At 36.4% G+C, this 23298-nt stretch overlaps 1 protein-coding gene across 2 annotated transcripts; it reads right to left on the bottom strand.

The window, feature by feature from the left end:
- Nucleotides 1–452: 452 nt before the first annotated feature.
- Nucleotides 453–23009, bottom strand: clockb (clock circadian regulator b). Of its 2 annotated transcripts, XM_056772953.1 has the most exons (21): nucleotides 22560–23008; nucleotides 21868–21977; nucleotides 19459–19518; nucleotides 18918–19066; nucleotides 14610–14701; nucleotides 14351–14440; nucleotides 11516–11633; nucleotides 10941–11054; nucleotides 10741–10859; nucleotides 10499–10581; nucleotides 10311–10417; nucleotides 8836–8983; nucleotides 8681–8756; nucleotides 7301–7442; nucleotides 7127–7221; nucleotides 6895–6993; nucleotides 6027–6173; nucleotides 4984–5202; nucleotides 3868–3977; nucleotides 3019–3286; nucleotides 453–2936 (listed from the first exon to the last, which is right to left on the bottom strand). In XM_056772953.1, the coding sequence occupies exons 2-21, from the start codon at nucleotides 21882–21884 to the stop codon at nucleotides 2760–2762; spliced, it is 2430 nt and encodes an 809-aa protein (XP_056628931.1). In that variant the 5' UTR covers nucleotides 21885–21977; nucleotides 22560–23008; the 3' UTR covers nucleotides 453–2759. The 2 variants fall into 2 exon arrangements, with proteins under 2 accessions (XP_056628931.1, XP_056628923.1); XM_056772945.1 differs by having other exon boundaries at nucleotides 10311–10581; nucleotides 22560–23009.
- Nucleotides 23010–23298: the final 289 nt, after the last annotated feature.

Here is a 23298-nt window from a genome sequence, read left to right as displayed (position 1 = left end):
CATTGATGGGTTTGTGTGATGAGTGTTCGGCTTAAAAGTGTTCAGCTGTGTTCAGCTCTGTGTTTTATGCAGACCTGTCTTCAACAATGATCTGATTCAATCATTTATTTTTGAAGTTTGCTTTGTTCACAGAATATGTCATGTTGGAACAGGAAAGGGTCCTGAACAAACGGTTGCTATAAAATTGAATATCATTAGCATTAATGATTAGAATTGACTAAAGTAGGCTAACCTGTTCAGTGGAAGTGGGCATCCCAATACTTTTGTCCATTTTGTGTTACCATTTATGTGTAAGATAACAATTTTGTTTACACAACCAATGAAATATGTGGGGAGTGTTCTGGAACCCCACTGTCCAGTGGATTGACCTGATGCCACTCATCCCACAGAAATGTCCCTTATATTTCCCATATGAAATCAATATCACCTAATAAGAGAACAACATTGCGAACGAAGGGAAAAAGATTGTTTTTTATTTCAAGATTGTATATCATGGAGAGGAAATGATCCGATTTTGGTAAACAGACAAGAGGACAAAGCGGACACATTCACAATAACATTGAGGGCAATACGATCTGCAAGCAATTCTTTGTGGTGACATGGAAGTTTTGTACGTCAACAGCACAGCAATTCAGAATAAACAGGGAGAGCAAATTGTATGATTCATACTGTATATCATATTAATAGGGGTAAATATACTTGCTATGTTTAATAACATATTAGAAAGAGTTAATTGTACTGAACCTCATTATCTTAGATAAATTATTAATATTATTTTATTATCAGCGGCATTATTTTATCACCCAATCAACTGATTTTTATGAGCTTACACCTTGAAATCAACTTTAGTTTCTAGGGTAAATAACCAACAATCATTCCGTTCAGAAAGCATCGTTTTTTGGTTGCATACAGAAATACAACAGCATGGGAAAAAAAAGTATGCAGGTTGAAATGTACAGGAATGCTAACCAAAGACCTTTTAAATTCTTTCTTCAACCAATCAATAGGTTTTTTAAACCACATGGGTTTCAAAGTAACAATAACACATTTGTGGACTTCAGTGCACAAGCATCTTATGAAACACACAAACAACACAACTATGAAAAATATCAGGACAAATCAAGAAAAGGTGGGCATCTACTTTAAATCTATTCTGTTTCATTTTTTTTTTTCATATATCTTACTCTTAACAGTGCTACCGGTCTATAAACAAGCAATTCCGTCTACGCTCAAGTCCTTTTCCATACGAAAATAAAATAGCTTTGGATACATATATAAAACTTTCAACAATATAGATTTCTGAGGTATTTGGCTAACAAGCCAAAGGGGGACGTCTAGGAAGTTGAATTACTGCAACGCAAGAACTGATTGGTCATCGCTGTAGTGAACACATACTGTAGCAACTTGCAGCGATAAAGGAAGAGTCACAAACTGTTGTTTATATAATAAGCCTACACTTTCAAATATCTCTCTCACACGCAAACGTACGCTAACACATGCAAAACACACACAACGAACAGGAAGACCACGCAGGACTTTAAGACTCCAAAGCTCCACGTTACCTCTGCATCAGTTTGATTACCAACTTTGGAAATGAAATAAAAACAAGGACAATATAATCCTTTTCATTTTCCTGAAAATTGCATTTTTCAGGTCCATAAACCTTCCACAATCGCATGTAAAGCAATGCATTGCATTACCTTCATAGCTCCCAAACCGAACAACAACTTTTATATATGAAGATTTTTAAGCTTATTCATGTCGTGTCATTCTCCTCGGAGAAACGCACGTACCGGTAAAACTAAACGACAAAAACTAAAAGGATGAACCATTTTTAGCGTGTATAAACACAATAAGTGCTAAAAGTAAAGGGGGAAAAGTGCACACTAACTTTTTAAGAGGATTACTACTGTATGAATCACCTAAAAAGCAATTAACAATCAAAAAACATGACCTGGAAGCTGTTATTTTTCTAACGTAAAGTAACAAAATTTGGCACTTGAGGAAATTTAATTCCTCTGCATTTTACGTGTCAAAGAAAAAGTATGTAAATTTTAAATAAACTGGGTAATTTGTGCTTCATGGACATGGAAAACATAAATGCACGACGAAAAGTAAAACTAAAAGCTCTAAAAGAGTTGTAAGTGCTTCAAAAAACCATGACGGCCCATATCTAAAAGTGAATAACAGGGAGGATCTAAAGCAAACAGCATCACTATACGCATAATATAAAAATGTTAAACTCGAGCTCCAAAATAATATTTAAAAACTGGAAGTACAAAGGAAAGGTTACACTTTTCATGCAGCATATAAAATATTCATTATCTTGCTTTGTTCCTTTACGGTTGTATATATACACGTTATGATACACAAAACTGTACAGAAAGACTCAGTTCTTTGGGCTATATTCAGTGAAAGACTGAGACCAAACTCACCAAAGTTTTCAGTTTGGCAAAGACCATCCAAAGCTGGCGGTCCAATGTTTTGTTGCTGAAATAAATAAAGAGGCTTGGGTACCACCTGTCGCTCCGGTGAAATGTTCTGCACGGTTGCCTCATGGGCAATCTGGTGGATTTGTGTTCCATTTGACAGCCAAGTTTTTCATTTTAAAAGTTTTGAGATGTTGCCGAAAAAGACGTTTTTTAAAAATCGCTAGAGCAAAATAGCTACCGATCAATATAGCACCTGAACAATTAACTCGCAGACGGAAGATTACGTCAACTGGCTCTTCCCTCTGATCAGCTGCTGTGATGTCAGCATTACTGAGACTGGGCACTGGTGCTGTCGGTCTGATGAGATGCGGCAGGTTTCTGCTGCTTTTGAGTCTGTGGTTTCAGTGGTTGCTGTTGTGAGGGTGTAAATGTGCCCTGCTGCTGAATAGGAAAAGCCTGCAGAATGAGTTGTGTGGACTGGTTGCCATGGAGAAGGCGTGTGCTCTGTCAAACGCACAAAAGAACAATTTAACAATTTGACCATTGATAAATGTAAACAAACCTCTGTGAATATTTGTTATCTCACCTGCAAAAACTGTTGCTGCTGTTGTTTTGTCTGTTGCTGTGTCGCCACCTGCTGTTGACTTGATTGTAATGCGGTAGCTTGAGCTAATTCTAAAGATGCAGGGGACTGAGTTTGCAGCGCTATTGTTTGTGCCTGACCTTGTTGCTGTGGAAACGGGCTATATGCTGTTACTACCTGACCCATGAACATGGTTGTGGGTACCATGACTGCGCCACAAGCCATCGGAGCCGTCACAATCTTTGTGACCAACTGCTGCCCCGTTGGAAACCTGAGAACGTGTTGGAGAAAGACAGAAGGAGAAATGAGAGATTAAAAATGGAGAATTCCTTTCTTCAAGTATTTTTTACTAGAAAACCACCAATGGGAATAATGAGAAGATTTTAAAGGCATCTGTCTGTTCACAAAATACCCAATTTATGGAAATAATAATGTTTGAAGGAACAGTTCACAATTCTGTCATTATTTACACACCCTCTTGTTATTCCATAACTGTATTACTTCCTTTCTTCTGCTTAACACAAAAATGTTGGTAACAGAAAACCGTCGGCCACCCATTGCATTGGTTTTTCTGTCCATGCAATAGAACTCAATGGGGACAATTTTTGCTAACCAACATTTTTCAAAATATTTCATTTTATTTTGCAGGAGAAACACAATCACACTGGTTTAAAATGACAACAAGTAAATGATGACAGAATTTTAATTTTGAAGGTGAACTATTCCTTAAAAAGATAGTTTCAGTTTGATTCAACCGACAAAAAAACGATGTTGTCTTGCTATCTGCAGAGTGGGCGTGTGGCTAAATCAGTGGCTTAATTTGGAGACAGAACATTTGGAGAGAACATGTACCTGTTTATTGCATTGCCCTGATTTATTTTGGGTGCCAGTCCGCTGGGTATCTGTACAACGTTGGCATTAGCTGGCTGGCTTATCATCATGGTGTTGTATACCGGACCACACTGAGAAAAATAAGGAGAAAAATAACAATTATAATGTCATTAATTTAGATAATGTCATCACATGAAGTAGAAAATAACATACTTCATTATGTCACTGTTAATGGACTCTTTCAACAGCAACTTAAAGGTACTGCATAAGTTAGGCAACAGTTAGTCCACGATCATTAGAAACTATGCACTTTATGTTATATATACTTAAACCACCACATAATTAAAATATAAAAAATATCAACCTGATAATTAAATGTTACTGTAATGTATTGATTTTATTTTTTAATTGAACAGTTCATTATGATTGTAGTGCACATGGTTGAGTGCACATTGGCTGTACATTTATTATTGCGTTGCATCATGGGATTTAAAAAACCCACTCAGTAATGTCCACTACGGTTTCCGACACCACTAAAAATGACTGTTAAATAGTGTAATAAGGGTATGGGGTAAGGTTATTTCAGACAAAGCCACATTGTTTCCGGAATTGAAAAACAATCTAAACAAAAGTATTATTCTTAATGTTCTATATTGTGAGTGGATGCAAACAATATAACAAAAATCTGATTGGCCGTTTGGTATTAGAACAAAATGACATATGTTCTCGGCAGAGGGGGTAAAACGGAAAGATGGATACTCGTTCAACATTTTATCCCTATAAAAGTTGCAAATGAGTGTGTCCCTCGTTGTTTGCTTAAACCGCAACTGATGAGACGCAAACAGTGTCATGTGGGTGGTGACCTTCCAGTGTCAAGAGAATAAGACAGGAGCCAAATAAACGATTCCTTAACTTATTACTAGCTTCTGTTAAATGTTAACTGTTGCATTGTGTACATTTACAATAGCCTGAAATCCTTTTGCAGTCATGCACCGTATCTAGATATAATACAGATAATATGCTTGCATAGCAAAAAAAACCTCATTTTCAGTTGAACAACTGTTAAAAACCACATTAAATAAATAGAACGTAACTGGTCAATAATTAAGAGGAATTGTTGTCGCAGCCAATATTTACCGCGGAGCTCTGTAGATTCGGTTGCAGGGAACGTGAAGCCAGCTGCTGTGGAACTGCTTGTTGTTGTGGAACAGTCCCACTGTGTGCTGTGCTTGTCACGTTTTGACCCTGTATAGCTACAACACCAGTCTGCCCCCCAACCCCTAAAATGCTAGTTTGAGTTCCACCGACTTGCGGCAACTGCACGCTGAGTCCACCGCCCGACTGCTGAAGAATCATCTGAAAAACATCAGATGAATCATATGCCTTTGCCGCCATGGCAACAAGACTGTCAATACCAAAATTACTGTGTACACTATCACATATGGCTTTGTTCTTGTGGCTCACTTGGTATATATATATGGGTCAATGACGTGACATGTATTTTTGGGGTCCAAATTCATTATTTTCCTAAAAAGAATTTGAATAAATACATGTCATATATCAAATGGATCTACAATATGTCCTTTATAAGAAACCCTTTTCATTTTATTGAAATTCAATAGATTTTTTGAGTTTTGGTGTTTGAAAGACCAAAAATGTCAGGTGGTGAGACCGTCCGAAAATACAAACAGAGAACAAAACTGAGAAATAAATGTTAATTTTCTCAATAAAATTCTTAATAAAATATTTTGCCATGATTTTATGTTAAATTTCTTATATATGAGGGGAAAAATACTCAGTGCTAAATACATTAAATGTATATTATTTTAAATTAATATATGGTCGCACCACCTGACATTTTCTGGGTGGTAAAATCAGAAATCTTGTTTAATAATGAATTAATGCTCCCTAAAATGCTGTAAAACCAATATAAATCAACACAATACATTTTTTTGGACATAAAAATACATTTTCAAACTGTTTTGCTTAAAATATTTTTTTTTTCTTCTTTTTAAATCTTATTTGTCATTGACCCACATATATATGAATTCATGAATATACATTTATGAATGTTTAATGGCAATCGAAACCATGACTTTAGTCCTGCTAAAAGCAATGTACTATCAGTTGAGTGACAGGAAGTGTCTGCTGATGTAAAAGTGATGTATAAGTGTATATACCGGAGCTCCTTGTCCTTGAACTCTCTGTAGTTGCTCATGAATATGTCTCAGTTCTTCCTGCTGTTTCTGTATGTTGACTTCTATCATGCGTGTCCGCTGCTCCAGCTGATCTTTTAAATGCTGCATCGCATTCAACTGCGCGGAGAACTACCACATAAAACAGAGAAACACAAACAGTGTCATGTGGGTAGTGACCTGCCAGTGTCAAGAGAATATGACGGGAGCCAAATCCAAATAAATCTGTAACTTTATAAAGAGCATTTTCTGCATGGTTCTAGTTATGTTTAATACAAAAACAGCACTATAGTGTTATAGAACAGTGTCCTCTGCACAATAGGGTGGCATTACGTGTTTGCATGTACAACACGATTAAAAAAAGTTTATTTAAACAAATAATTGTTTGAGCCAACTTAATCTAATTTAATAAGTGTACTTGCAATACCACATCATACCACGACGAATTTGTTCAATGTTAAGGAAAGGTTCTCCGCACATTTAGTTTAGGGCTGAACAACAAATATAAAACAACTTCATTCAAACAAATGTTTTGCTGAAACAACTCTTAAACACCTAACTGCTTTTGGTGCAAGACAATGACATCGTTGGGTGTGACCTGTGGCTCCACCCACTTTGACACACAAGCATCTTTAATGGCCCTAAAACTAGTATACAGTATGCTTAGAGGCCTATCACCTATTAGCTATATGTGGTACAGAGGTACATATCATTAAATTCTTGCTGCTTTATGAGCGTCGCAGAGCCAGTGTATCAGAGTTAGCTCTTCAAAATAAAAGTACGACATTTACAAAAAAGCAGCAAAAAAAAACATCTGCAGCACTACATGGAACATGAGTGGGCGGATTCTCACCAGGGCATTAGGCTGAACCTGCTGCTGTAGTTGGGGTTGTTGTTGTTGGCTGTTCTGGACAGGAGAGCCCGTTTGAGTGGTGTTCTGGGAACTCATGGACTATTAACACAAATTAAACCAATGTAATTATTCAGCAGCCAGGATAAAAAATCATGTTACGCATGAGGATAATTTAATTTACAGGATAATTAACAGGAAGCGTTGGATGTAGAAATAAAGATGTAAGTCTCACCTGTGTGCTGACAGAGGAACGGCGTTGTGGTGTCATATCAACAGTGGGGGGCCGGGGCGGAGTGCTCACATCCATCTGTTGCTTAGAAGGAGTGGCTGAGGAGAAGTTTTTTGTGCCATAAGTGAATCAGTGAAACTGCGTCAGAAGGCGATGTTTGTGGTTTTAAAAGCTTACATGTGCAGGTGTTGTCAGAGACGGCCGTGTGCGAAGACTTGTGGGAGCTCCGCGAGGAGGTGGAGGGCGATCGGCTGTTGCTGAAGCGCTCCAGCACCTCCTTCAGAGAGGATGTGTTCAACTGGGATTTAGAACCAGAATTCTGACACAGAATCAGAGCGAGAGGGTAAAATGGAAAATATCAGCAGTCATGACATACACGTCTTCTTTTAGTGGCTGATGCTTATAAACAGTACTGACAGATTTATGTTTTATGACGTCTTGATTCTTTGTCAAGTAGATGCATATAAAATAGCGACATCATTTTGCACAATATTTATTTTAACTTTACTTCTAAATAGGGATGTTGCGGTAATGGAATTTTCCCACCAGTTAGTCGACATGTAAATACACCGGTCGTAGTACCGGTGACACCGGGGGTTTGCTGTGGGGTGGTCGAAGATGTGGCCGTGCGCATGACGCATTTTTATAATAGCCGCAATTCGGGAATGGGAATTGCTCTAATTAGTGGTGGATTTCATATCTTTCTACAAAGTTTTTATAAAAAAAACGATAAAAATGTACAATGAGATTTGCTTATATTAAACACAGACCTAACAAAACGGATAATCACAGCACACATCAGGCAATAAATAAATAAGAAACGAAAATACAAAACATTTACGTTAGATAAGTTGCCTATATTATCAAAACGAGTAATCACGGCACACATTGTGAAACAAATAAATAAACAAATAAGGAGGGAATATGAAACAAAAACATTTATGTTAAATAAATAAGAAACAAATAAGAAAACAAAACGAAAAATGTTTGTAAAATAAATAAGAAACAAACAAGAAAGGAATACGAAACAAAAAATGTTAATGTTAAATAAATTTCAAAGCACCGGCTTTCGAAACTTAGAACAAAAGAAAATTAAACCTTAACCTGCTCTTGACAACAGTGCTTACATATTCTACTACGTTCTTTGCTAGAAAAGTCTCTGCCATAGTCTTGTCAGTCAGGACTTCATACTCTCCCCAGATGATGACTAAAATCTGACTCTTGATACTGATCTTTGCCGCGACATTTCTTCCGCTTCCACTAAATGCAGCAGCAACTGTAGTTTGGTCTTTGAAAGTTATATAACTGAGGGGGTCGCTGCCACGGTGGACAAGTGATGTAATCCGTAGGCGGGTGGACACCGTGTATCACAGACTATCGCAACGAGCCTACTTCTAAATATTTGATGTGTGTTATCTATTGAAGAGCCATTTGCCACTTTATGATTTAAAAAACTCTTCGATCTGCCTTGAATAGGCAATTTTATCACCACTTTTCTTGACCTATAAACTAAATATCTGAGAGTAATTTCTCATTTTGGTCTCAAGAGCTTCTTACCTTGTCTCCCTTCAGCTCAGGGGGGGAATCTTCTATACCCATCTCTCTCCTCTGCTCCGCTCGCACTTCAGCGTAACTACAGACGCAACGTTAAGTTCATTGTGGGCATGTGTCTGGTTTTTGTAGTAGTGTGTAGGATGATCTAGAGATAATACCTCACAACAGTGTGTGTGCACACAATGAACTCTGGTCGTGAGTTCCACTGGTGATAGGTGATGTAGTAATTAGTCTGAAGCCAAATCCACTGCTGCCCTTTAGTCAAAAAGCGATAATAGCACGATTTCCCTTTTCCAAACTGCATTACTACAAGCAGAAAGAGAGAAGCAGGTATAGAGAATATCATAGCACAGTCAAAAAAAAAAAAAAAATTAATGTAACATTTTACATAAATCAAAATGTATACAACATATAAATTCTCAGTGGCATGATCCCTTCATGATATGTCATCATTGGTAAGTCCTTAAATTCATATATTTCTATTAAAAACAATGTCATCTTTGGTTAGGCCCAAAACTCATATTTTTCTATTGAAAGCCATTATGTGTTCTAGTTGAACACCGACTATTTCTAACAAAAGTGAATTAAAAATAAAGCCCTTTTCATACCGAGATCTTGTAAAATACACTAAAAATGTGTCCAGGAATTTGTCCCATGATCGTTAGATTTTGTTCATTTAAACTGCAAATGATTTTCTGGAATCTGTGCCTGTGTTCACACACATTACGTGAAGATCCCGTAAAGACACGTGACGTTATAAATGTTATGTGCATTTTTTTGTCGTGAAAATCGGGCTGATCACGGTGAAGGATACTTCCTTATAGTGTTAATAGTTGGATAAATAGCGCAATTTGTTATCATTACTGCCTTCTTTTATTTAGTGCCAAATATATTGTTGTTATTTGCAAATGACAAAGACGTCAGTTTTAAAACAAACTTTTTTTATTTATATTTTTTATTGGTAAATGCAGAACAACGAAAAGCATTGAGGCACAAGAACACAAGGTAGGCTATAGCCCAACGTGATAACGCTAAATATAAAATATTAATAAAAGCAAATTGTTCGTGGCAAATTTACAGAGCCTTAATGGAAAAAATGTAACTGAATGCTGCAAAGTAAAAAAAACATAGCTTAATTGCAATACAAAAGGCACGGTTTATCTTTTTTCAGTAATATGATGTACAAAATTAAGTTCGACGTTTTTTTTAAACAAAGTTTGAGAAACGTTTTCTAGCATTTCGATTTTGTATCTATTTGGAATAAGCTTACACAGATCAAATAAAAATACAGTTAATAAAGCATATTGCACATAATGCATTAAAAAACATAAATGAACACTTAGCTCTGAATAAGATCATCATGTTTATATTGGTTACCATGTTTTTGTTGAGAAAAATAATCGCTAATGTTCGGGTGAATGTCGAGCCGGTGTCTGCGCAGAAACATACAGGCTTCTCCACAGCGCAGCACGAGCACGACAGGTGCACACAGCCGTATTTTAAAGGTTGGTAAGCCATCAAGTTTATTGAAGCACTTTATATGTTTGTGTTAATAGCTTTGATAACAGAGACGAATGTGAATGCTGATGGATGGTGTTGCCCTGTTTGTGTTCGGCCTGCGGGTTATACTCACAGTGCTCGTGACATTTGGCCAGTGAATGCAGGTCGTCTACATGATAGTAGTCGTAACCTGATGTCCCCAGGACTTCAAATGGCATGTAACCAATGATCGGTGGTGCTCTGGAACACACATAAATCTTAAAAGTCTGGATAATGTTGAGTAATGAACACAAACACACACACAAACAGTGTGTGTACAACCTGTGATCTAATAGAAGAAACTTCCACTCCAGACTGTGTCGAGATGTAAATTCTTCATTGGGCTCCTGGACCATGCACATCTCCTGTACATAACCAATAAGGACACACAGGTCAATACGGGGTTGTGTCTACCCGTAATTTCTTGTAATAACACGTTCCTGTGGTTGTTTGAGCTTTAAGACAGAGATCCCAAGCTAATATACCGTGAAGCTGCATGACATAATGATCGCTTATCCACTTACTTTGATGAACTGGGGTTTGGCAAGCCGCACAGTCGCGATGAAACAGACTTGATCGTCAAAGGCTGGTTGCAAAGTACGCTGTATAATTCCCTCTAGGCCGTTGCGGGTGGTGAGAGGCACTGTGGGGAAAACAAAGAAAATGAAGAGAAAAGGAAATCATCTGCTCTTGATAGACATTAAACTAGAAAGAAAACACTTACTGTTGGCAAGAGACTTAAAGTGGCCAATAAACTTGACATATTCATACACGGGTGGTTTCTTGGGATCCAAGGAACCTCTGAGCATGTGACAACAAAACTCCATCTGGTTCTTGTCTAAAAAAGAACGCATAACACAGATCAGATGAATAATGGGTATTAAGATGGGTAAGTACATGTAGGCAAAGACAATGTAGAAAATTCTAGCTCAAAAGTTCTTAAAAGGAACGGTTTACCCAAAAATTCTGTCATCATTTTCTCACCCTCAAGTTGTTCCAAATCTGTATAAATGTATTTGTTCTGATGACCACAGAGAAAGATATTTGGACGATTCTCGGCCACCACTGACGACATTCTTCAAAATTTCTTCTTTTTTGTTCAACACAACAAAGAAATTTACAAAGAAATGTTTCCTACTGTGGTAGTCAATGGTGGCCAAGAACTGTTTGGTTACATTAGCTGTCTCTGTGGTCATCCGAACAAAGACATTAATACAGATTTATTTTATTCAGAACACCTTGAGGGTGATAATGACAGAACTTACATTTTTGGGTGAGCTGTGTATTTTTTACACTTACTTTTGAGGTAATCAGAGCTGAGGTTTGCAATATCAGGGTGCGAGGCAAGTGCTTTGTACACTTCTGAGTGCTCTGCCAATGGAAGGACGTTTAAAAGGTTCTGGTCCACCAGGTCTGACTGAAACACAATAAAATATTGTAAAGAATTGAAATTAACAATGACGCAATGGCCCAGGGTCAGTGTGAGAGTTTCTTGGTAGTTGAGAAAAACAGTGCTGTCTTATCACTCCTTACATTTTTGTTGATCATGTTTTTATGCCCTTGCATATTTAATAGGGCAGTCAAACGATTACTCACGATTAATTGCATACAGAATAAAAGTTACATTTACATAATCAGGGATGGATTAATGCATGGGCCTAATGGATACGTGCCCAGGGCACTAGACCACCAGGGGGCCCTGAATTGCGTTTATTTTTAATTTATTTCATTTTCTCAATAAAACAGTTCTGAATACTGTGGAATAAAGGGTTTATTTATGCAGTTGTAAAGTATTGACCGTAGCGATTAAATCAAATAAATAATCCCAATGCATTGCCGCACTGTTAAGAGGGACATCTAGAGTAAAAGCAAAACACTGTGTAATATAAGCGTGCACTATTAGAACAGTAGAAGGCAAAATAACAAAATGAGTTTAACGTTTAACCACAGAAATGTGGTTCTGAGTGCTCTGCCAATGAAAGGAAGGAAGTTTAAAAGGATCTGGTCTACCAGGTCTGACTAAAACACAATAAAATATTCTGCAGGATTGACATTAGCGATCATGTTTCATCTCAGTGTACTGTCTTTAATGGCCAATGAATGCAGTCTGGTGAGACAGCTGGATTTGGATGACGTTGTGGAAGAGTCACGAAAGATACCACTCAGCTAAGCTAAAACTAACTTTTTTATTAAGATAATGTTAGATGCTTTGGTGATTGATGTTGCTTAATTTGTGATGCATGGACAGTAAAATGCTCGTCGTCTTAAGTCAGAAATGTAAATTATGAAAGGAATAAGCCTATCGCCAAATATGAGTTGGAGAGGTCAGACGCTTTTTTAGGTGTTGAGTACTGCAAAATAAAAATAAACCAATATGTGTTGCTTTTTTGTGCTTTTCCTATTCGGCTGAACTACTTTTATGTTGTTTTTCTATGGAAACACACTGTTATGCATGCGTTTCGTGCCGTTTGCAGCATCTCTCACATAAGCGACATGGTTTTCAGACACTGTGTCAAGTTAAAATCATTTCAAAACAGCGTAGCTCATCAATGTCAGTTCCACAGCAGTGCACCCTAAAGGCAGGACAAGTCTGTCATCAAAAGAGTGCAACGGGACCCTTGCGGTTTGCACTGCGCTTTTTCAAACCATTCCTGAGTGATGAGTCATGCGTTTTTAGATGCAAAGATGCATTTTGTGCGAACGGCTCCTATGTATTTGGGCATAGGTGCACCACTGTTCTCTCAAAATATGTGATGCCATGGGGGGTTCGAAACGTCCGTGCCTAGGGCATATCAAAGTTATAATCCATACCTGTACATAATATATGTCTTTGTACTGTTCGTATTCATTTTGTATTAACACATACACATGCATGAATATGTTTAAGAAACTGTGTTATGTATAATTTAAATGATTGGTTTATATAAATATACGTGAATATTTCCTAAACATGTATACATGTATGTTTATAAATAAAAAAAATATATGTACAGTACACAGACATACACTCACCTAAAGGATTATTAGGAACACCTGTTCAATTTCTCATTAATGCAATTATGGTGGTGGTTTAATGGTGTGGGGGATGTTTTCTTGGCACACTTAAGGCCCCTTAGTGCTAATTGGGCATCGTTTAAATGCCAAGGCCTACCTGAGCATTGTTTCTGACCATGTCCATCCCTTTATGACCACCATGTACCCATCCTCTGATGGCTACTTCCAGCAGGATAATGCACCATGTCACAAAGCTCGAATCATTTCAAATTGGTTTCTTGAACATGAAAATGAGTTCACTGTACTGAAATGGCCCCCACAGTCACCAGATCTCAACCCAATAGGATATCTTTGGGATGTGGTGGAACGGGAGCTTCGTGCATCCAACAAATCTCCATCAACTGCAAGATGCTATCCTATCAATATGGGCCAACATTTCTAAAGAATGCTTTCAGCACCTTGTTGAATCAATGCCACGTAGAATTAAGGCAGTTCTGAAGGCGAAAGGGGGTCAAACAAAGTATTAGTATGGTGTTCCTAATAATCCTTTAGGTGAGTATATATAATGTAAAAACAAACTTTTATTCTGGATGTGCTTAATGCGTGATTATTCGTTTGACGGCCCTAATATTTAATCATGTGATTTTCTATTTTTTATGTTTCCTTTAAACAATCCTGACTTCTGTGTTGGTTTCCAACCTGCATTCACAAGAGCACGATGTCAGTGCATCCAGGGTCAGCACCGCACGACACATGCGCATGGTGTTGACGCACATGCTTTAAAGTTGGTTGTGTTGCAGTCTATGGGGGAGTCATAAAGCTACCACACCTAAAACTAATTTGTGTTCTAAAGATGCACGGAGATGCATGTTTTCGAATGACTTAAGGGTGAGTAATTCAAGACAGAGTTTTCCTTTTTCAGCAGAGTAACCCTTTAAATCTATAGCTGTCATGCTATTACATTATAGCTATATATTAATATCACTTGCGATGTAAAGAAAATGTATTAAAAACAAAATATTTTTTCGTGATTGAAAGGGTGTTACACAACTGAATTACTGTCCCAACTAAGCTAGAAGAAATAAAATACTGTTATATGAAAACATGTAAAATAGTATATTCTCAATATTATCTACTTACAGGAAGATGTTCAAGAAGAGAGGTGATGCTTTCTGAGACATAAATAATGTTGCCATCCGTCAGCATTACTATAAAGAACCCATCCAGTGCCTTAACATCAAAACAAACAAACAAAAGCATAACTAAAAAGAAATGAGAAAACGATGGGTACAAAATGTAATGCATGACAGATAAAAGACAATGAATGCATCCATATTCTTCATCCATGATAAATGGAAAACAAAAAAGAAACCGACATTTTGCCCACAGCAGGTCTCACCTCGAGCATCAGCTGTGTAAACTCCTCATTGCTAAGAAACGGTGGCTTCCAATCCTGTTTGATCTCACTCGACTCGGACTGCGCGGCAATTTCTGCATGTGAACCCAAACACTATTCATTTAAACAAGATTACTTGGGATACATACTAACTATACAGTACCTAAAAGCCAACAGACCCTAATAGCAGGAGGCTCTCGCTGTATCTGCATGTTTCAGGTGCTAAATGTGCGTGTTTCTCTATTTACATTGACCTTTATCCTTTTAAGGGATATTTTGCGCAAAGGTCTTAACATTTGGAAGTACAATCAAATAATGAGTTTTCTAATAAAGTAAGGATGCATTAACCAATTGGCCATTCCAACAGTTTTTTTTGAAAAATAAATACATTCATTTAAATTTGCCTAATTAATTATATCATTAACTATGGAAGCATATGTGGTGCAATATTCAAAATGGCAATGCAATATTCAAAATGGCAATGCAGTATTCAAAATGGCAATGCAATATTCAAAATGGCAATGCAATATTCAAAATGGCAATGCAATATTCAAAATGGCAATGCAATATTCAAAATGGCAATGCAGTATTCAAAATGGCAATGCAATATTCAAAATGGCAATGCAATATTCAAAATGGCAATGCAGTATTCAAAATGGCAATGCAATATATGTTGTGCAATATTCAAAATGGCAATGCAATATTCAAAATGGCAATGCAATATTCAAAATGGCAATGCAGTATTCAAAATGGCAATGCAATATTCAAAATGGCAATGCAATATTCAAAATGGCAATGCAGTATTCAAAATGGCAATGCAATATTCAAAATGGCAATGCAATATTCAAAATGGCAATGCAATATTCAAAATGGCAATGCAATATTCAAAATGGCAATGCAGTATTCAAAATGGCAATGCAATATTCAAAATGGCAATGTATTTCTGTATTTAAATTTACATTTTCCATTACTACACATGTGCAAAGTTTGGTGCAAAATTAAAATGAAAATGCATTACCGGATTGATTATACATATTTAAGATAGTCAAGCAAAACTGTAGCAAAAAGAAAATTCTAATGTCATTTTCCCTTAATGCATTAACATTAACAGGTTGAACACTTGGGATTGCATTTTCATTTACACACAGCGCGTTGAGTGGTGCAAAATTCAAAGTGGACTTGAAAATGCATTTCGAGCTGACCACGCCCCCTCCCCGGTACAGCGTCATTGCGTAAAGGCGGAGTAAGCATCGCTAGTTAAAGGCATGGATGTGCGGCTGCAAAGCTGATAAAACATTAAATTGTATGCACACGAATTGGAGCACAAAGAATACAATTACTTGGGTGTTTTTTTAAGATTAGTACGTCTTTGTAGACGATAGAACTAGAAGCTACATTGCTAGAATATTCTGCCTTATCAAGCGGTGAGCTCGCCTGTTGAATGTCTCATAATCACTTGACTTTCTCATACGCGTTTTCATCATGAACACATTCAGTATTTTGATTACTGACTTTTTTGTTACAATATCTTCATACAATTGTTCAGTAACTGTACAATCACAAACGCGATACATCCACATGAAATACACCTCTGTACCGTTTCTTCGTGCTGGAGGCAGTGTAAGGGGAGAGATTATGCACAAATACACATAAACATTGCCAAAGTGGAGATCTGCCCTTACGAAAATTAACATTGGTTTCTAATTCATCCGGATGCTGCAGTTTGGACTGTGACAGATCCACTGAATAACTCGATTCCTGAAGTTAAGTAAATGTTGCACCACAAAAACAGTCAATATCTTAACATAATCATTCTGAAACAAAGACAACAAATACTGAACGTGTTTATGATGAAAACGTGTATGTGCAAGCGATTTAACGCTTTTATTATCTCTGCAGTCGAACGTGTTTTCCGCACCTCAAAACAACACACCTGACTAGCGATGCTGACTCCGCCTTCACGCAATAACGCTGTACCGGGGAGGGGGCGTGGTCAGCTCGAAATGCATTTTCAAGTCCACTTTGAGTTTTGCACCACTCAACGCGCTGTGTGTAAATGAAAATGCAATCCCAAATGTTCAACCTGTTAATGTTAATGCATTAAGGGAAAATGACATTAGAATTTTCTTTTTGCTACAGTTTTGCTTGACTATCTTAAATATGTATAATCAATCCGGTAATGCATTTTCATTTTAATTTTGCAACTTAAAGAGCGTTAAAAAGTATGCACATTACACATTAAGACTGCTGTTGGAAATGGCAAATGTAAATAATATAATTTCATTTTCATTTTCCTTCTGCACCAAACTTTGCACATGTGTAGTAATGGAAAATGTAAATTTAAAAACAGAAATACATTGCCATTTTGAATATTGCATTGCCATTTTGAATATTGCATTGCCATTTTGAATATTGCATTGCCATTTTGAATATTGCATTGCCATTTTGAATATTGCATTGCCATTTTGAATACTGCATTGCCATTTTGAATATTGCATTGCCATTTTGAATATTGCATTGCCATTTTGAATATTGCATTGCCATTTTGAATATTGCATTGCCATTTTGAATACTGCATTGCCATTTTGAATACTGCATTGCCATTTTGAATATTGCATTGCCATTTTGAATATTGCATTGCCATTTTGAATACTGCATTGCCATTTTGAATATTGCATTGCCATTTTGAATATTGCATTGCCATTTTGAATATTGCATTGCCATTTTGAATACTGCATTGCCATTTTGAATACTGCATTGCCATTTTGAATATTGCATTGCCATTTTGAATATTGCATTGCCATTTTGAATACTGCATTGCCATTTTGAATATTGCATTGCCATTTTGAATATTGCATTGCCATTTTGAATATTGCACAACATATATTGCATTGCCATTTTGAATACTGCATTGCCATTTTGAATATTGCATTGCCATTTTGAATATTGCATTGCCATTTTGAATATTGCACCACATATGCTTCCATAATTAACAGAATGTTACGGTTAAAATTTTGTCTTAGTTAGGCCCTGTTTACACTGCAGCTCTTGATGCCCAATTCCGATTTTGTGACTAGTTGAGTTACCAGTATCCGATATTTGCGTTACACTATACTCAGCGAAACAACCAAAGTTAGAAGTACTAACAAGAAAGAGAAGAAACTTAATTTACCACTATTTTCACACATAATGATGAAATGACCGAAAAGATTTTTGGGTCAAATTTTGTATTCAACATTATTTAATCAGTTGTTTGGCAAATGTTTCCTTTAGTAAATAAATATGTTGTACAAGCAATTTGTCCAAATATAATGTCGTAATAGTTTGCATAAAGTCAACGACGTGCACAAGGGAGTACAGGATCCTTTTTTCCCCATTTCAAGAACTTGCCCTATTCATACAGAGATTTTTTTTTGGTTTTCTGGCCACAATATGGAAATATTCCGAGATCCTTTCTGTGTGAAAGGCGTTAATGATGTATGACTTGCATTGACAGGTGAATATCTGATCTGCCTGTTAACATGACAGTCACATTGGCACATGTTTGATTTATTTCCACATATGAATGAGGCCTGAAACCGAACTCGAAATATCTGAATTCATGCGTTTTTTTCCTGTTTACACGGTCATAAAACACATCCGATCTGTGTCACATAAGAGCAGAAAATCGGAATTGGGTCACATTATACTGACAGTGTAAACAGCCCCTTTGGTTGCATGCTTTGCACATGCGATACAGTTTATAACCATCACAAGTTCACACTGGAATCTGATATTGGCCACATTTTAAAAATAGTGTGAACAGCGGAAAAAAAATCTGATCTGGGCAGAAAATCGGAATTGAGCATTAAGGCTGGCAGTAAGAATGTAGTGTACTATTTCTAAGTCCTGCAAGAACAACACATGCACTGACTAAAAATAAATATATTTGAAATATAAATTTAAAATGGGTAGAAATTTCAAGTGCCTATTGTGTCAAAATTGTTGAAATGCATCTGATTCATTCTTCACACAGGAAATAGAAGCTTGAGCACATCACACAGAATTTTAAGTAGGTCATTCAAGTATTTCACACATACAGATTTTTTTTTAGAAGTGCTCTGTTTAAATAATAAATGGGAGCTGAGCTCTCCTGTGTGGGCTAAGTAAGCTAACCAGTCTTTTGCAGTGGAATTCTTTGGAAAGTTAAATATTACACAGCACGCTTGTGTACATAACTAACCAGCCTTTGTCATTAAAGGAAATCTGTGATCATGATTTACAATTATTCCCGAGTTCCAGCGTGAACAATTACTTATTCAACATTCTAACCTTTGTGCTTGCGAAGGTAATCGATGCTTTTCTGCAAAATGGTAGACTTGTCCATCTTGGGAGTGTTGCCAGGCAACATGGTGCCAAGTTCTTTGATGAGGACATTGAACTGGTCCCGCCTTTTCTTCTCTGATCTATTTCTTGAATCTCTGTGACAGACGGAACATGGGTTAAGACAAAACAATAACAAAGTCAGCAACACAGCATTAGACAAGCCCACATTCTCACACTTTCTACACAGTTCAGTCATCACATCACTACTACACCTAAGAAGAATGTCACACTTGGTTGATTTTTTCATATAAAAAGGTATTTAACCATCTCAACCAGGGTATTTTTACCATGTCCTTATTGTCATTTATTTTGGTTTATGTTTTATATTTGTCCCAGGAACATTTAATTTTTGAGTATGGAAATCCATTATAAACATATTTTAAAAGCAACTTTAATGTAAACAAAGTTAAGTAAATGAACTATTTATATGTATACATTATGTTATCTATATATGTTTCTAAAGACTAGGGAATGCAATTGAACTTACCGTTTTGCCTTATCCTTCTCATCTTCCTCAATCAGCCCATCAAAAATACTGCCATCATCTCTAAAACACAAGTCCACAAAGCACACATTTTTTTCTCTGTGTAATAAGGTATACAGTAGGGTAATTCCGTGAAAATGTCAACCTTCCCACGAAAAGAGAGAGAGAGAGATCGAGAGAGAGAGAGGGAGGGAGGGAGAGAGGGAGTGAGAGAGATAAAGAGAGAGATGGAGTGAGAGATAAAGAGAGAGTGAGAGAGAGAGAAAAGAGAGGGAGAGAGAGAGAGAGAGAGAGAGAGAGAGAGAGAGAGAGAGAAAGAGAAAGAGTGAGAGAGAAAGAGAGAGAGGGAGAGAGAGAGAGACAGAGAGAGACGGAGAGGGAGAGAGAGAGAGAGAGAGAGAGAGAGGGAGAGAGAGAGAGACAGAGAGAGACGGAGAGGGAGAGAGAGAGAGAGAGAGAGAGAGAGAGAGAGAGAGAGAGAGGGAGAGAGATATGGGTAACACTTTATAATAACTGGACGCTATGAATCTTTAGTTAAGCATCAGTACATAGTTAATTAATCATTTATGAAGCATTGGCCCCACATTAATAGACATTAGTAAGCAGTTTATAAATACAGCTATAAAGGTATTTTCATACTTTATTAAGGATGAATTCATCATTTCTAAATTAAGGATTACATTACTTACAAACCAGTTAGTTAGGAGTTGTAAGTGGTTCATGAGATCATTTAGAAAGTGTAAGTAAATGATAAATAAACTCTTTAAATGGACATTTATACATCTTATTATTCTGACATATAGTAACAGTTACTTAATTTGTTAATAAATGCTTTTTAACACACATTCCTGCTGTAATTCATGATTAATTAAGATAGTTATAAAACATTTACTAGTTGTCAGTTAACTATTTTTGTGAGCTCATCTAAAGTGAGGACTATGTATGCCTTGTAAATCATTTACAAATGAGAGTTAAAGGCTCAGTTATCTTCTAAACAGAAATAGGAAAAACACAACACAGAGGGACACAGAACATAGAAATATTTATTTCAAGATGCAAAATAAATTAAACCGTACAACTGTACATATTAATGAATATAAGACGATTTAATATAAAATAAAAAATAAACCTCTGCAAAATTAAAATTGTACAACCGAACATATGAATTAACATTAAATGAATTGATGTAAATGTAATTCCTGTACACCTCCAGAAAAAATATAACGGTGAAGTGATATGCAACTCTCATTTGCTTTACAATGGCATACATAGTCCTCACTTTAGATGAGCTAACAGAAAATAGTTCTCTAACAACTAGTAAATGTTTTATAACTATCTTAATTAATCATGAATTACAGCAGGAATGTGTGTTAAAAAAGCATTTATTAACACATTAAGTAACTGTTACTATATGTCAGAATAATAAGATGTATAAATGTGCATTCAAAGAGTTTATTAATCATTTACTTACACTTTCTAAATGATCTCATGAACAACTGACAACTCCTAACTAACTGGTTTGTAAGTAATGTAATCCTTAATTTAGAAATGATGAATTCATCCTTAATAAAGTATGAAAATTTGATTATTAAGCATATTATATACATGCTTATAAATCAAGAACAAAGCATTTATAGCTGTATTTATAAACTGCTTACTAATGTCTATTAATGTGGGGCCAATGCTTCATAAATGATTAATTAACTATGTACTGATGCTTAACTAATGATTCATAGCGTCCAGTTATTATAAAGTGTTACCGAGATGGGTAAATAATGTTCAAATTTTATAAGTTCAGTTGTTCCTATGTTTTTCTGTATGATAACTTTTTATTTTTTATCATAATCATGTATTTATTTTATTTATATTTTTGTCTAAATACTATTGTTCTCTGTAAGATTTAATCTAGATTCTATGTTGTTTTAATGCTTTGGCAATAAAAAAAATATATTTTTGTCATGCTAATAAAGCTTTCTGAATTGAATTGAATTGAGAGAGAGAGAGAGAGAGAGAGAGATGTTTTGCTAAACAAGACTAAACCAAAAGGCGCTTCAATTTGGAAAATACATGCCACAATATTAAAAACAAGCTATCTTCACTAATTTATAAACAATTTATTAAATTTATAAAGTCAATAAGCATAGTTTAAAGGGATAGTTTGGCTGAAAAAAAGTTGTTCCAAAGCTATATAAATTTAATTGTTCTATTAAACTCAAAAGAAGATATTTTAAAGAATTTGGGAAAGTAAACGGCTCTGGGGCACCATTCACTACCACATTTTTTTGGGTGTTTAACAGATCAAAAAATGTATACACATTTAGTACAACTAGAGGGTAAGTAAATGATGACAGAACTTCCCATTTTGGGTGAACTATCCCTTTAAACCACAATCTGTGAATACATCAGCTGTACCTGTCTCTGGAGCTCATGATAAAGCTGTCTCAGCTGTGATCAGTCTGGGGTAACAAGAAACCTGATGCATTGGGAAGACATTGGTAAGGAAGAGATGCCAACCTGAGTGCCTGTGTGAAATAAAACAGAAAACCTAAGAAAGTTGGTTGGAAAAAAATGGTGAGTGCGGTTCTGCAAAACCCAGCTCTGTGAATCTGTCCGGTGACTTTTCTTGCAGTTAAAGAAGAGGCACACGACCACTAACCCAAACAAACAACCCTTTACAATACTAGACAACATCTGCATTTCTTCTGTACATTGTTGCCTGCTTAAACATGACAACAAATGTTGGCTTCAACAAAACACTATTACAGAACATATTTAGTGCAATTTAAGACCGAATGCTTTATTCAACCACATAATGACACGCATATTACAACCCCAGCAACATGCCGATCCCTTATTATCATCTGTCAAACCTGCAAAACAAGGGCACTGGCACTGTGCGACAATATCAAAACAAAACCAGCCTTTTATCTTATAAACATCACAAGTAGTTATACGCCAGTTTAAGGAGAGTGCGATCTATACTTAAGATATAGTGTTCATCTTTAAAGATATATAAATTCCTATACCATCTTTCGGCTTTACTGTACACACCATATGTGTCACGGAACTACCGAATTAATATCAAAACGAGCAAGGGTGCCTACCTTCCGAAATAAAACATCCACATCCACCCCGGGTGCCTAGACGGATCTTAGCCCTCTTAGCCACCGAATCAGAAAGCACCGCTGCGATGAATAATATTACGATGCAGTGAGAATTGCAAAGGTTCATTTCATGCACGCACTTCCTTAAGCGGTCTCCCGAATGTGGGTCAGCGGGCCTACTGACATGAGAGGCGTAACGGAAGCACCTCCCGATGGCTGAAAGCGCCGCACACTTCAACCTTCAACGCGGGTTTGTTACGCGTTATGCCAACGCTGCTTGTATCTTCGTTTAATTTCTATCGCCGTCCGTGCGATTTATTTTACGAATGGGTTAAAAACATTAAGCTAAACGATAAACCGTGGCCCGCTTCGTGCGAGCATGCGCACTAGTACGCCAAAACTGCCACTTCAGTGCACTGCTTGCAAAATAGTGCAAGTAGTTCGCGACTAATGGGCACAGTACAGTACAGGAATTGGGGGCTGGTTCCCCGCCTACTGTTTTGCAAGTATTTCCATTCTTTGTGCCTTGTTCGCGTTATGTTTGTATTCTGTTGTGTCTAATAATGACAGGGGTTTGCAACAATTACATAAATATTATATACAAGTAACGTTACATACCAATGTGACGTTTATTTTATTTCCATTTTTTAATTATAACGTAGAATTCATTGTTACAATCACTGTTTTATAACAGATAAATCGAGATAAAAACTGTAATAACATATAAAATATAACATAT

This window comes from Triplophysa dalaica, chromosome 2, assembly GCF_015846415.1.
Source record: "Triplophysa dalaica isolate WHDGS20190420 chromosome 2, ASM1584641v1, whole genome shotgun sequence".
Taxonomy (NCBI): domain Eukaryota; kingdom Metazoa; phylum Chordata; class Actinopteri; order Cypriniformes; family Nemacheilidae; genus Triplophysa; species Triplophysa dalaica.
This window is presented reverse-complemented; position numbering and strand designations above follow the sequence as displayed.

Excerpts from the sequence above, each read along its gene's own strand:
- clockb (XM_056772945.1), bottom strand. Across the intron at positions 8,984-10,310 it reads GGCCAAATGTCACGAGCACT|TAATGCAGTTTGGAAAAGGG; the intron begins GTGAGTATAACC and ends TTCTGCTTGTAG. Across the intron at positions 3,978-4,983 it reads CGAATCTACAGAGCTCCGCG|TGTGGTCCGGTATACAACAC; the intron begins GTAAATATTGGC and ends TATTTTTCTCAG.